At 41.1% G+C, this 14,725-nt stretch overlaps 1 protein-coding gene across 1 annotated transcript in view; it reads left to right on the top strand.

Annotated features, from left to right (window-relative positions):
- TTLL11 (tubulin tyrosine ligase like 11) overlaps positions 1-14,725 on the top strand; it is a 285,983-nt gene that overhangs the window by 57,427 nt on the left and 213,831 nt on the right. Inside the window, exons 2-3 of the mRNA XM_030920126.1 lie at positions 1,541-1,637; positions 8,958-9,091. Coding sequence (XP_030775986.1) covers positions 1,541-1,637; positions 8,958-9,091 — 231 coding nt within the window. The remainder of the gene's footprint in view (positions 1-1,540; positions 1,638-8,957; positions 9,092-14,725) is intronic.

Genomic DNA, 14,725 nt, shown 5'->3' with positions numbered 1-14,725 from the left:
AGAAAATGAGCAAAATGCTATAAATTATAGATGGAAGGTGTTAATATGAGTAGAGTGTACAACATATGCCTCACTGTGCACAGCTTTGAAAGAATGTGACTGATTTAAGTGACTTGAGTCTGGCTTCATTTCAATGTGGAATGGATGGAAAGCATTGAGTCACCACCATTTCATTAGTAAGGCTATGTTCTTCCATCGGACCTTGGCTCCCCAACTTGAAGTAGGTAAAAATTCTGATTACCTGTAGTCCTAGAATGGGAAAATAAAAAGATTTTTATTTAATGTGTTAGCATTCCTATTCGCATGCACTTTTAACAAGCAAATTCTGAATATGAACTAACATGGCCTCCCTTTTCTCCTTTAACAAGGTAATCTGAGTTACAGATTTAAAAAATAGGTTCATTAAATGCAGAGCTTGTTGATAACTTTGAGAAGCAGCAGGATGTAGTGGAAAGAACAGGCACTTTTGTCTCAGTGAGAGATTTTCTGGCTGCAAATAATTGAAACTCTATAGCTCGTGCCAAACAGGATTTTAGAAGACCAAAAAGGTATTCTCAGAATACAAGTCTGTCTTACAGGCTCATGCGGGTCTGAGGCCATTCAGTCTGTGTTTCTAGGATTATGTGGTCTCATCTCTGCCTTCCCTCCCACTCCTGCTCCTTTCTTGTCTCTCAGCAGACTGGCTGTCTCTGCTCCTGTGCACATAGCCGAGCACAGCTGCCCTGCCCTGGCTTTTTATCCCTGCCAGTTCAAGGGCCAGCAGAGGCTGCCTGGCATCTCTGATTTCCAGATTCCTAGAAGAGAGAATCTGGTTATCTCATCTTGAGTCAGATGACCACTCCTGATTTGTTTATTTATTAATTCAGGAAGTCTTTATGAGTTTCAGGAACTGTTTTAGGCATTGGCATTCATCTTACCTTCATGGAGAGAGAGAGAGAGAGAGAGAGACAGAAAGACTGTGTGTGTGTGTGTTTGTGTGTGTGTGTGTGTGTGAGAGAGAGAGAGACTGTGTGTATGTGTGTGTGTGTGAGAGAGAGAGAGAGAGAGAGGGGAAGAGGGACTCTGAAAGCTTATTCTTTTGGGCTCGGTTAAGGGTTGTAATTTTCAGAGGAAGGGACGTATGGGCTTGGAATTTGGATAGACCCAGACTCAAATCCTGGTTCTTCCCCTTACCAGCTCTGTGTGGCCCTTGGGCATGTTAAATTACCTCTGTCAGCCCCAAGTTTTGAATCAGCAAAATGGGAGTAATCCTTTATAGGGTAGTTATAAGGATTAAGGTAAAATGGTGCCTGCAAAGCCAGGAGTGTAGTATCTGCCACATGTAATCAGAGCTCTACCACTTGGAACAAGTTTTTAAACCTGTCTGAATCTGTTTCCTCATCTGTAAAATGAGAAAGAATATCACTTACCTCATATGCGTATTAGAAGGATTAAACCATAGTAAGTGCACCAGGGTGCCAGGAATTTGTACGTTAACGGATACTCAGTGTGGTCACTGCTCTTCTTATTCTTATTGTGAGTCACATTTTTTCTCTTCTAGTTCCCATTTGGCCGGCGCTTGCCTTGTGATATCTACTGGCACGGAGTTTCATTTCACGACAATGACATATTCTCCGGTCAAGTGAACAAGTTTCCAGGTATTTGCTGTTATTGTTGACATTTAAAAATGTTTCTAGGGCCAAATCTCAGGTACACTTTTCTACAAAAACATGACAGTTATTTTTGAGATCAAACTTGGGGACTCTTAATTGGGAATTGCTGTGTTCACTAGCCATTAAGGATTTAAGGATTGGAGACAGACTTTTAAAGGTTCAAAGGCAGGCTTTCTTGGTCTAATTCCACTGGTGGAAGAACATGGTTTCCACTTTTTGGGTTATACATATAATGTGGGGTTCTAATGAGAGGAATATATTCTGAAAATGAAAAAATAATAGAACATTTCACTCTTGCAGGAAACAAAAGTACCAAAATTCTAGGCATATGTCATTGAAATGGGGTATCAGCTTCCCTTTTCTTTAAGTATTATATTTGGAGGTATCATTTTTAAAACCAAATATACAGTCTCCATACTAAGTACTACAGGCTGCAGACAGCCTCTGCCTTTTGCCTAATGACATTATCTCAGCAAGACTTATCCTACAAGGAGAAATCTTAGTGCTAGAAAGGCATCATAGCCAGCACTAAGATATCCTCCCTCACTCCACTACCAACCTCCCAATACAACTTTTTTGTTTTGCATTTTAATCTCTACCACTTTTTTGAGATGGAGTCTCGCTCTATCGCCCAGGCTGGAGAGCGGCGGCATGATCTTGGCTCACTGCAACCTCTGCCTCCCAGGTTCAAGCAATTCTCCTGCCTCAGCCTCCCGAGTAGCTGGGATTATAGGCCTGCACCACCACACCCGGCTAATTTTGTATTTTTAGTAGAGACAGGGTTTTGCTATGTCATGTTGGCCAGGCTGGTCTCAAACTCCTGACCTCAAGTGATCCACCTGCCTCAGCCTCCCAAAGTGCTGGGATTACAAGCGTGAGCCACTCTACCGGGTCCCTTCATTATTTTTGATGGCTGAATGAAGAGGATATTTAAGATGGTAGGACAGCTTAGGGAGAAGGAGCACTGGATTAAGCTGGGTATGATACAGTCAAAGGGCCTTCCACTTATTTTTTAAAATGTTAAAATATTCCACAGACTATATTATAATGTCATAATAAATAATTTCTGAAAAGAACATTACCCAGAATCCCATGTCTCATTTAACAAAATAGCGATGTGAATATTTCTATATTTCCTCCCAAACCTGAAGCATGTTTACTCATCCTTTTTGCATGGTTGCAGTCCTAGTGTAGTAGCCTAAATATAAGGTGTTTTCTCTTAGTATTTTATCAATTTTACCTATTTTAAAGGGAGAATTAGTTTACTCTTTCCTTGACGTTCTATCCCACGTCTTTAAGAAAACATATCGCAGAAAACACAATAGCCGTACGTTATACACTGGGTGGTAGTTATGCCACATCCACTAGGGGTTTTCACCTAAGCATGCAGTCTTACAAGTTCACTATCACAGACCACACTTGGCTCAGATTCACTTAGAAGGATATAGGGCAGGAAACACAGCTTGCTGGCCAGTCAGTGTCAAGCATTTCTCTTCAGTGGACTGTTTGCAGGAGTTCCAGGGACTAGTCTCTGGCTCCTCAAGTGAAAGCTCAGGTGCAAAAGGACTAGATCCACATTGGCGGATATGAGTCTTTCTTGGCTTAGATACCCCACAGGAGCCAGTATCTCTTAGAAGTGCTCCATAGTATGGCTTCTAAGGTCCCAGCGAGGGTCATATTAAGTTATAAGAATCATCGCACTCAGAAAAGCTTGGAGCTATGGCTTTCTACTAGATATTTATGCAATTTACCAAATCAGGGATCATTTTAACCATATGCTTTGTGCCTAGTAATTCAGCTAACATTCTGCCTTCATTATTTTCTAGGGGAACCGAGATAGAAAGTTAACCCAAGGTCAAATTTATCCTTAGAGAAGGAGAAAGGGTTTTGTTACAGAACAAGAATGATTGTTGCAGCCAGAGTTCTTGCCCAACAGTTTAATGGGATAGCTATTATTTTTTGCGTCTTGCTGCTCAGAGAAGGATGCTTTGTGATGCCATTTAAAGGACTTATTAGGATGTTGGAGGAATACAGTTTGGAAGAGAAAACGCTTTAAATGAGGACAGAGTTCCTAAGACATGAATCATCAAATGAGGCTTCATTTACATTTTCCCCATTTTCTCATGCCTCACCTAGTGTCTGAGATTGGGAAAGAAGTAGCTATAGATCTACATTCGGAATACAAATTGGAAATATAGAATGAAGTACCCCCCAAGGATTAGTTTCATTAAAGGTGCTAGAATGATATTCATTCCAAAGAAGCAAGTTTGCCCCATCCCGTATTCCACATGTCAGTGATTGGAACATAGACTTTTCCACTTTACTAACAGAAATTAATTAGTTCTAATGACAAAGCAGGCTCTTGAACCTCTAGGCAGAGGAACAGTGCTGCCATACCCTCTGCCCTGTGAAAGGTAGTAATCCTCAGCAGAGGGGTGATTCCAGAACAGTCTGTCCTCTGATACCAGTTTGTGTCCAAGCTTATCTTCTGTCTCTCATATATCCCATAACTCTAAAATGCACTTTCTATGCATTGTATATTACTTATGGTAAGTTCTAGTGGATCTCCCAGGCAAGTATAAACACTGTATGTGCTGGGTCAACTGAGAATGGATATATACACATGGAAGTGATTAATTTTCTTTGTGTCAGCACATTAGATTTTAGTCACTTTTCTATGGGTAATTTCCTGGTTCAAAATACATTATTATATTTTGGCTGATGAATTAAGACTTTCTATGAAAATAATCTGATTTAGATACGTCTAAAGAAAGTAGATTATTAGATATGTCTACTTTCTTTAGACGTATCTAAATCAGACATGTCAGATTAGACATATCAGATTTAGCTCTAAGAAAGTCCAAAACTGTCCATTCTCAGCTTCTGAGCAGGTCTTTTGCTGAGTTTCAGGGTCTGAGATGTATGGCATCACATGGCAGGTGGTACCTGAGAGCCCACCTGAGAAGGGGGCTTTCTGCTGGAGAGGGAGGGAGCTTCAGTGAGGAACATGTGGGGACAGCCATCTATCAAGCATTGGTCTGGGCTCTGGAGCTGCAAAGACACAGAGAAAGGCATGTAAAGAGAGAAGAAAAATGCAGTCTAAGGGCTATGCTGGAGGAAGCTGGAATGCTGTGGAGTCTGGAGCAAGGGCAGGCAACCTAACCCAGATTTGCCCACGGAGCAGCAGGGTGAGAGATCCTGGAGAAGAGGACTGGCGTGGAAACTGAGCCTCCAGGATGGATGGGCCCGATCCCCATGCCAAACAAGGGAGCAGAGTTGGTGCAAAGACAGAATGCCTTGAGCATATTGTTCATTCAGCAAAGGGCAAGTGACTCACCATGGTTAGAGGGCATCAGGTGAGCGGGGTAGGGGAGGGGTGGTGAGCAGGAACCCAAGTATAGCATTGTTAGAGCCTGAAAGTCATGGGGAGCCACTGAGGAATTTTTAAGCCAGACAGTGACACGGGTCAGCTTGCATGTTAGCAAGATCAGCCAGAGGGACACATTAGAAATGGGTGAGATGGCTGAGAGAAGAAACAGAGATATAGCTAAGAGTCTGCTACAACATCCACCCAAGAGATGAATGAATCAGTGGCAATGGGAATAGAATAGGATGGATCTGAAAGTATTTATTTGTTGTTTGGTGGTTCTGATGTGTTTTTGCCAAGAGTTATTGTTATAAATAATATTTTGATTGAATAGTGCTCCAAGTATAGCTCAGTTTTGATTTGTTTTGTTTTATGTTAACTGGGTTAAGTAGGGCTGCATGGGCAGACCTGAGATTGAACTGTTATGCTCTCAGTTAACTTGAATGGGATGAGACCCACCAGGCCTTGAGACTCCAGCGTAGCAGACGGAAGCACCAGGCCTGCCTCAGAAGGAGGGGCAGGAGGTAAGCCCTTGGTGTCAGAAACTCCCACCTGAATTAGGAAGTTTTCCCAATTGATAGGGGAACTGCCCTCATAGGGACATCTAGGGAGAGACCTTATTGAGAAACCTAGGTGGACAGTCAACCTCAAAAGGAGCTGTTAGGTAGCAGGACCCCAGACACTGGACTAAAGTCACCGACAGGAGGAATCCATTCCTTGCGGAGTGGGCTTGAGGGGAACAGAGGAGAGGCTAGAGAGAGGAGGGGCATTGGAAAGAACAAAGAAAAGGCCTCAACTCTGTGCATTGCTAAGGCAGCCGCTCAGGCTCCAAGAGCAAAAGATAAGGTCACCAACATTTGGAGACAAGCAATAGAGCACCGGAAAAATGGGTAAAATTCTTCTTATTTGATTGGAATACAAAGTCTAGGTCAGACTTTTAGCAGAAGGGAGCTGGGGGTTAGACCTAGAGCTTCTATCTCAGATCGGAATTGGTCCTAGAGCCCAGGGAGGGGACGCAAGTGACAAGGGGTCAGGTGCTGCAACTGCTTAGGGAAACGGGACAGGGCCTGGAGCCAGTAGGGCCTGAAGTCAGCAGAGCTGGCCATGACCTCCCTTCTCACAGATTTTCTCTGGGAACATGTGTCCTGGATCAGCTAGAAACCCTGCTGTGCTTGTCAGGATCATAATGAGAGAAAATGCCACTCCCACACCTGTCTCTGAGCCACCTCCAGAGGTGGAGATGCCAGCAGCTTCCATGTGGGTTCTAGTGAGGGGCCAGAAACTGCCTGGTGGCACTGTATAGTAGCACAGCTTAGATATGGAGGAGCAAAGGTTTGGTGCTAAGTGGAATGAGAGAGGTCTACACCAGTGCCTTCTGGAGACAGGCATTCAGGCAGGGTCTGAGTGAGCTGCCTCCGGCCTGCAGGCAGGAAGTGCCTGGCTTCCAGGGGTGCTTCTTAAGTTGGCCATTTTCAGTAGAAAACTGCCTGGAGACACAAAGGTAAACTTGGAAACACCTATTAGCTGGTGTGGGGCCTGATGATGCACATTACACAAGGAGCCACTGCTGATATTAAATGAATATTGACTGAATTTGCTGGACATAGCTTTTCACAAAACTTTTCTGGAGCACCCAGACTGCCCTCATGTACTCACAGCCCTCTGGGTTATGTGAGCCCTTCTGACCTGCTGAGGGATTTTGGAAAAAGAACCTTCCCCCAGCACAACGACTTTAAAGTGCAGAAAATACCACAATAATATTTGGTCAGGAGGCACCCTCTACGTGGAGTAAGGTGCTGTATTACAGTTAGTTATGAAGGCTTTCAGTTCAATACGGTAACTAAAATGTTAGTTAACCTCAAGCAAAAGGATTCCAAAAAAGTTGAAGTTTTGCTTTGTTTACTTTGTGGTCAGCTCTTGTGTTTATAATGCAATTATTCTAATTTTGTGGGGGAATAAAAGGAAATAGCTGTGATTTTCCAGACTCCCTTCTTGGGAAGCTCAGAACAGTGTCCTCAGTGAGTTTTCTTGACTATTGAACAGTTCATGTTAGAGAACAGTTTATTAGTGCTTTTTAAGCTCCTTTATTTCTTACTTAACCCTTCCCTATATCCTTCTAAACAACAACTAAGACCTGGACACTGACATCTTGAAGCTGGGATCTTTAGATTTATTGCACTTTTTAATATGCTGACGGAAGCAAGAAGGTGGTTCGTAAAACTTTCCTTCCCAGATGTTTACCCTTTACTTTCTGAACGTGGGAATTTAGAGGAACCTCATTCATTCTGACTGCCCATTTGGAATGTGTGATAATTTGGGCATGCCAAGCTGACATGGAACTTCGTATTTTCTATTAAAAACAATTTTGCTAAGCACATTTCTAGTGTCAGTAATGGAACTGTTTGGTCTCTTTCAGGGTAAAGGACATTTTTAGCCTCCATTTTTGGCAGTGATATTTGTCTTAAAAAATAAACATGATAGCTGGGTGTGGTGGGCACGTGTGTAATCCCAGCACTTTGGGAGACTGAGGCAGGTGGATCACCTGAGGTCAGGAGTTTGAGACCAACCTGGCCAACATGGTGAAACCCCTTCTCTACTAAAAATACAAAAATTTGCTGGGCGTGGTGGCATGCACCTGTAATCCCAGCTACTCAGGAGGCTGAGGCAGGAGAATTGCTTGAAGAACCCAGGAGGCAGAGGTTGCAGTGAGCTGAGATCGTGCTATTGCACTCCAGCCTAGGCAACAAGAGCGAAACTCTGCCTAAAAAGAAAAAGAAAAAGAAAAAGAAATAAGGATGATGCCGGGCATAGTGGCTTACGCCTGTAATTCCAGGGCTTTGGGAGGCCAAGGCGTGTGGATGGCTTGAGCCTAGAAGTTCAAGACTAGACTGGGCAATAGTGAGACCCTGTCTCTACAAAAACAAAAGCAATACAAAAATTAGCCAGGCCTGGTGGCACACACCTGTTGTCCCAGCTACTTGGGAGGCTGAAGTGGGAGGATCACTTGAGCCTGGGAGGCAGAGGTTGCAGTGAGCTGAGATCATGCCACTGCACTTCAGCCTGGGCATTAGAGCAAGACTGTGTTTCCAAAAAAAAAAAAGAAAGAAAAAAAAAGAAAAAAGAATGAAACATGCTAAAATTGATAATAATTTTTACCTATTTGCTTAAAATTTGCTATGATATATAGTACTCAGTTTCTTCTCTTGTCAGAGTTACTAGTGATGTTATATGAAAAAAAAATCCACCATTCTTTTCATGTTTTATAACAGTGAGACATTTTAATTCCCTCTGGGCAAATTAATGAGATAGGATCAATGTCAGTGTTAGTCCTTATAACTGAGGAACTCCTACAGATTGCATTTTTTCCCTTAAAGTATAAATCATGGTATTCTTTTTATTTCCTGTCCTTCATTCAAGGAGACAGATTTTATGCTGAAAGATGTGTGTTTTCCTATTTCATGCCTTTAATACTCATGAAACAGTAAAAGAAAGAAACTTAATTAAGCCTCTCATAATGTAACCGGAGTCCACTAGATAATATTCTCTAGGGTGCAAGATGGAAGGAATCCCAGAAGCATGTAAGGTGGCCCCAGATTAAAGAAGGTATTAAATTTTAAGTGCAAGATATAAATGGTTCCCTATTCATTACCTAAGGGGATGACAAAGAATAAACTAGGTGAAAACTCATTCCTTCAAACTGATGCTTCATTTTTATAAAGAGAAAAGAACACCCATCCATTACCTCAGGTTTTTCATTAACTCAGTAGTTCTTTCCAAACCATGAGTCACCGCTGTGGGGAACAACTCAGACCTTTTCTAAAAATCCTGCCTGAAAAAGAGAATATGTCGGGTGGGTGGTTTTAAAAGTCCCAAATAATGGCTGTTTTATAGCTAGTAGCCCACTGTTGTTAAAACCTCACAGCGTCTCTTCTCCCCAGGCATGACGGAGATGGTGCGTAAAATTACTCTGAGCAGAGCAGTGAGAACCATGCAGAATCTCTTTCCTGAGGAGTACAACTTCTACCCTCGCTCATGGATTCTGCCTGACGAGTTCCAGCTCTTTGTTGCTCAGGTAGATGGCACTCCGTCCCCATGACCCCTGAATTGTATTATGGTTGCAACTGTGTCCTGGGTCCTGTGTGCTGGGAGCTGGGGCAGGGGGTCCCAGGAAGCTGAGACTAAGGGAGTGTCTTAACAGTACACAGTAGGTGTTGGCAGCTATTAAAATAGCTTGCAGAGTTGAACGAGTAGGGTGACAGGTAGGTAAATTGAAGAAACTGGTCTTGACACAAGGAGACAGATATCAGAGCTGGATCATGGAGTCAGGATGCTGGAGAGCCAGGGAGCTGGAGCCAGAGCAGGCGGTTGGGCCCCCAAGTAGAATGGGGCCACTGGGGGAATCCTAGAACCGTGGCTTCCCCAGCTTCCTGTGGCCTGAGATGTGGGAGGTCAGGCTCTGTTTAAAGGTCAGGGAGCAGGTCTGACAAACTCATGGGGAACCTTTTAAGTGTTTTGCTTTAAACTTGTTCCAGAATCACTTGTCAAGTGACCCATTCCATCTCGAAGCACTATGTTTGAGCATGTAATACCCTGGAGCCCTCACCACTGATTGTGAAGTGGAATCAGTAGGGAAGTGGAACTCAGAACTGCCATTTTTGTTAGCCTTTTGACAGTTTCATTTAGGATCCTTTGAAAGCCTTTGTGTGCAAGTTTCACAGTCTGGTCCATAACTCTGGGGTAACTATACAACCAATGCCTGTCTAATTGTGATAAGGCTAACACCATTTACAGGTCCTGCTATGTTCCAGGCTTTGTGCTAGAAGTTTAACATATTTTACTTATTTTTATTTTTATTTTTGTGTTTTTGAGATGGAGTGTTGCTGTGTTGCCAGAGTGCAGTGGTGCGATCTTGGCTTGCTGTAGCCTCTGCCTCCTGGTTCAAGCCATTCTCCTGCCTCAGCCTTCTGAGTAGCTGGGACTACAGGCGTGTGCCACCACACCGGCTACTTTTTTTTTTTTTTGTATTTTTAGTAGAGATGGTGTTTCACCACATTGGCCAGGCTGGTCTCGAACTCCTGACCTCAAGTGATCCACTCGCCTTGGCCTCCCAAAGTGTTGGGATTACAGGCATGAGCCACCACGCCCAGCCCACATTATTTCTTTTAATCTTCACAGCAATCTTGTGAGGCTGGTTTTATTATTATCCCTATTTTATGGATGAGGAAACTGAGGCTTTGAAAAATTTAGCAACTTGCTTGAGAAGTAGGATTTAAAACCTAGAGCTATTTCCAAGGCATAAGCTTTCTATAGTCTATTTTATTGCCTCTGTATTGTTTTGGTTTTAATATTGAATTATAAAACTTGTAATAAAATTATACTTTACTAAACACAAAAACAGCTCGAAGTGATAATTTTTAAGGGACGTTTTCTGTGAGATGGTGGTCACGTGGGTTTATATACATTGCTTAAAATTCATGGAACTATTAACGTAAAATGGGTGCATTTTATTATATGCAAACTATGCTTCAATAAAGTTAATTTTAAAAGATCACTCTCAGCTGTTCCTCATAATTACCCCCCAGTGTCTGTCTTCTGTGGCTCTGCTCATGCTGTTGTTGCTATGTGGAATACCTTTCCTTCCCATCTTTACAGCTCTGCATCCAACTACAGTCATTAGTCACTTGATGGGCACACATTCTGAGAAAAGTGTCATTGGGTGATTTCATCATTGTGCCAACACCATAGAGTGCACTTACACAAACCTAGATGGTGTAGGCTCTTACACATCCAGGCTATCCAGTATAGCCTATTGCTCCTAGGATACACCTGTATAGCATGGTACCGTACTTAATACTGGTAAGTCTTTTTTGTATCTAAACATAGAAAGGGGAAAATACTGTATAAAAGTTAAAAAATGGTACACCTATGTAGTATACTTTCCATGAATGGAGCTTACAGGACTAGAAGTTTCTCTGGGTGAGTCTGTGAGGGGATGGTAAGGGAATGTGAAGGCCTAGGACATTATACTACTGTAGACTTCAGAAACACTCTACACTTAGGCTACACTAAATCTATTTTTAAAAAATTTTCTTCGATAAGAAATTAGCCTTAGCTTACTGTAACTTTTTACTTTCTAAGCTTTTTAATTTTTAAAAACCTTTTAGACTCTTTTGTAATAACACTTAGCTTAAAACACAAACATACTGTACAGTTATACAAAAAAAAATTTCTTTTTATTCTTATTCCTTAAGCGTTTTTCTATGTTTAACTTTTAAAATTATTTTTACTTTTAAAATTTTTTGTTAAAAAACCAAGACACAAACACATACATTTGCCTAGGCCTACACAGGGTCAGGATCATCAATATCACTGTCTTCCACCTCCACATCTTATCCCACTGGAAGGTCTTCAAGGGTCAGTAACATGCATGGGGCTGTCATCTCCTATGGTAACAGTGCTTTCTTCTGGAATACCTCCTGAAGAACCTGCCTGAGGCTATCCTACAGTCAACTTTTTTTTTTTTTTTTAGAAGTAGAAGGAGTACACTCTAAAATAACAATAAAAAGTATACTATAGTAAATACAGAAGCCAGTAACATAGTAGTTTATTATCAAGTATTATGTACTGTGTATAATTGTATTATACTGCACTTTTATACAACTGGCAGCGCAGTAGGTTTGTTGACACCTGCAGCACCACAAATATGAGTAATGTGCCATGCTACAAATCTAAGATCACTGATTTTTAAATCTTAAAGCAAATTTCCTTCTAGGCACTGCTATGGATACATCTCAGGAATTTTTGTGTATTACATTTTCATTATAATTCAGTTGAAAATATTCTCTAATTTCTCTTGGGATTTCTCCTCTGCCCATGGGTTATATAGAAATGTGTTGTTTACTTTTTAAGTCATTTGGGGACTTTCCAAGTATTTTTTGTATTGATTTCTAATTTAATTTTGTTGACAGCAGAGAGTGTATTCTGTATTATCTCAGTCTCTTTAAATTTATTGAGAGTTTTCTTATGGCTTATATATTGTCCATCTTGATGAGTGTTTCATGGCACTTGGAAATAATACGTATTCTGGGGTTGTTGATGTAGCATCTTGTAAGTGTCAATTAGGTCAAGTTGCTATTGGTGGTATTCATATCTCTTTTACTGCTTTACTACTTACTTGTTCTATCAGTTACTAAGTTAGTGTTGAAATTTCCAGCTTTAATTTTGGATTGTCTGCTTTTCCTTTTAGTTCTGTCAGTGTTTTCTTCATGCATTTTGAAGCTCCGTTATTAGCTTGATGATTTGACTCCTTTATCAGTAACTTGTCCTGAAGTCTATTTTGTTTGATATTAATTTAGCACCTCTAGTTTTCTTTGGCTTAGTATTTGCATGGTATATCTTTTACCATTATTTTACTTTTAGCCTATCTGCATTTTTAAAGAGTGCTTCTTGTTGACAGCATGAAATTGGTGTGGTCTTTTATTCAGTTTGACAGTCTCTGCCTTTTGATTTGTGTGTTTAGTCTAGTTAATCTTAATATGTAATGCTAACTGTTGGATTCAAGTCTGTCGTCTTACTATTTCTTTTCTATTTATTCTGTTGGACTAATTGAATATTTTTAGTATTTTATTTTATCTCTTTTTTAGGCTTCTTAGCTATACATCTTTTCAAAATCTTTTTGGTTTTCATCCTAGCCCTGGTATCTAGGGTTTACAATGCATCTTTAACTTACCACATTAGCCTTTGAGTATTACGTACTTCAAGTGAAATATTAGCACCTTACAGCAGTATAGTTCCATTCCCGCCCTCATCCTTTGTGCTATCGTCATCTGTTTTACTTCTAACAGTGTTATAAACCACACAATACATTGTTATTATTTTTGCTCTGAAAAGTCAATTATCCTATAAGGAAACTAAAAAATGGGTACATTTGTCTTTTATACTCACTCATGTATTTACTATTTCCCGCATTCTTCATTCCTTTGAATGGGTCTGGGATTCCATTTGGTATTATTTTCCTTTGGCCTCAATAATTTGCTTCAACACATTTCTTGCAGTGCAGGTCTGCTGGTGACAAATTCCCTCAGCTTTCATTTGTCTGAAAATGAATCTTTATTTTGCCTTCAGTTTTTAAACGGCTTTGAAATAATTTAAAACTTAACAAAAAAGTTGCAAAAATAGGACAGAGAGAGACCCCAAATTCTTCATCTAACTTCTTTTAATGTTAACATCTTACACAGTGACTGAAACTGGGAAATTAACATTGATATAGTATGAAATAACCTACACTCTTCATTTGCATTTTGCCTGTTGTCCTGCTAATGTCCTTTTTCTGGTATAGGATTCACTCCGTGATCCCTCATTGTATTTAGTTGTCATTTCTCCCCAGTCTTCTCTAGGTTGTAACAGTTCCCTGGTCTTTGTCTTTTGTGACCTTGACTCTTTTGAAGAATACTGGTGATATAGTTTGGATCTGTGTCCCCACCCAAGTCTCATGTTGAATTGTAATTCCCCAGTGTTGGAGGTGGGGCCTGGTAGGAGGTGATTGGATCATGGGGACAGATTTCCCCCCTTGGTGTTGCGTAGTGATAGAGTTCTCATGACATCTGGTTGTTTAAAAGTGTGTAGCACCTCCCTCCTCTCTTTCTTGCTCCTGCTCCAGCCACCTAAGACTTGCCTGCTTTCCCTTTGCCTTCTGCCACGATTGAGTTTCCTGAGGCCTCCCCAGAAGCCAAGCAGGTGCCAGCATCATGCTTCCTGTACAGCCTGTGGAACTGTGAGCCAATTAAACCTCTTTTCTTTATAAATTACCCAGTCTTAGGTATTTCTTTATAGCAGTGCGAGAACAGTCTAATACAACTGACTAGTTGTCTGTTTTTTGTTTGTTTGTTTGTTTGTTTTTAGAATGAACTTACATTTGGATTTATCTGGTTTTTCTCATGTTAGATTCAGTTTAGACATTTTTGGCAAGAACACCATGAAAGTGATGTTGTTAGGTACATGATGTCAAGATGTCTTATCCCTGGTGATGTTAACTTTGATCACTTCAAGTACTGTCTGCTAGATTTCTCCACTATAAAGTTACTATTTTTCCCTTTTTAATTAGTGTCTAGTAAGGAGATATTTTGAGACTCTGCAGAGAGCCTAGTTGTCTAGTAAGGAGATATTTTGAGATTCTGCAGAGAGCCTAGTTGTCTTATACTTTTTAACAGACAGCTTTGTTGAGATATAATTGACATAGAATAAACTATAGATATTTAGAATGGCTTTTCGTATTTGTAAAAAGCCATGAAATCATCGCCACAATCAAGATAATGAACATATGCATCACGCTGAAATGTTTCCTTGTGTCCCTTGGTAATCCTTCCATCCTTCCCTTCTTTTATTTATTTATTTATTTTTTTGAGACGGAGTCTTGCTCTGTCGCCCAGGCTGGAGTGCGGTGGCATGATCTTGGCTCACTACAACCTCCACCTCCCAGGTTCAAGCGATTCTCCTGCCTCAGCTTCCTGAGTAGCTGAGATTACAGGTATGTGCCACCATGCCCAGCTAATTTTTGTATTTTTATTAGAGACGGGGTTTCACCATGTTGGCCAGGCTGTTCTCGAACTCCTGACCTCAAGTGATCCGCCTGCCTCGGGCTCCCAAATTGTTGGGATTATAGACGTGAGCCACGGTGCCCAGCCCCTCCTTCCCTTCTTCCCTCTTT

The sequence above is a fragment of the Rhinopithecus roxellana genome, chromosome 16 (assembly GCF_007565055.1).
Source record: "Rhinopithecus roxellana isolate Shanxi Qingling chromosome 16, ASM756505v1, whole genome shotgun sequence".
Classification (NCBI taxonomy): domain Eukaryota; kingdom Metazoa; phylum Chordata; class Mammalia; order Primates; family Cercopithecidae; genus Rhinopithecus; species Rhinopithecus roxellana.
The sequence above is the reverse complement of the archived record's forward strand: the minus strand, read 5'-3'. Positions and strand labels throughout refer to the sequence as shown.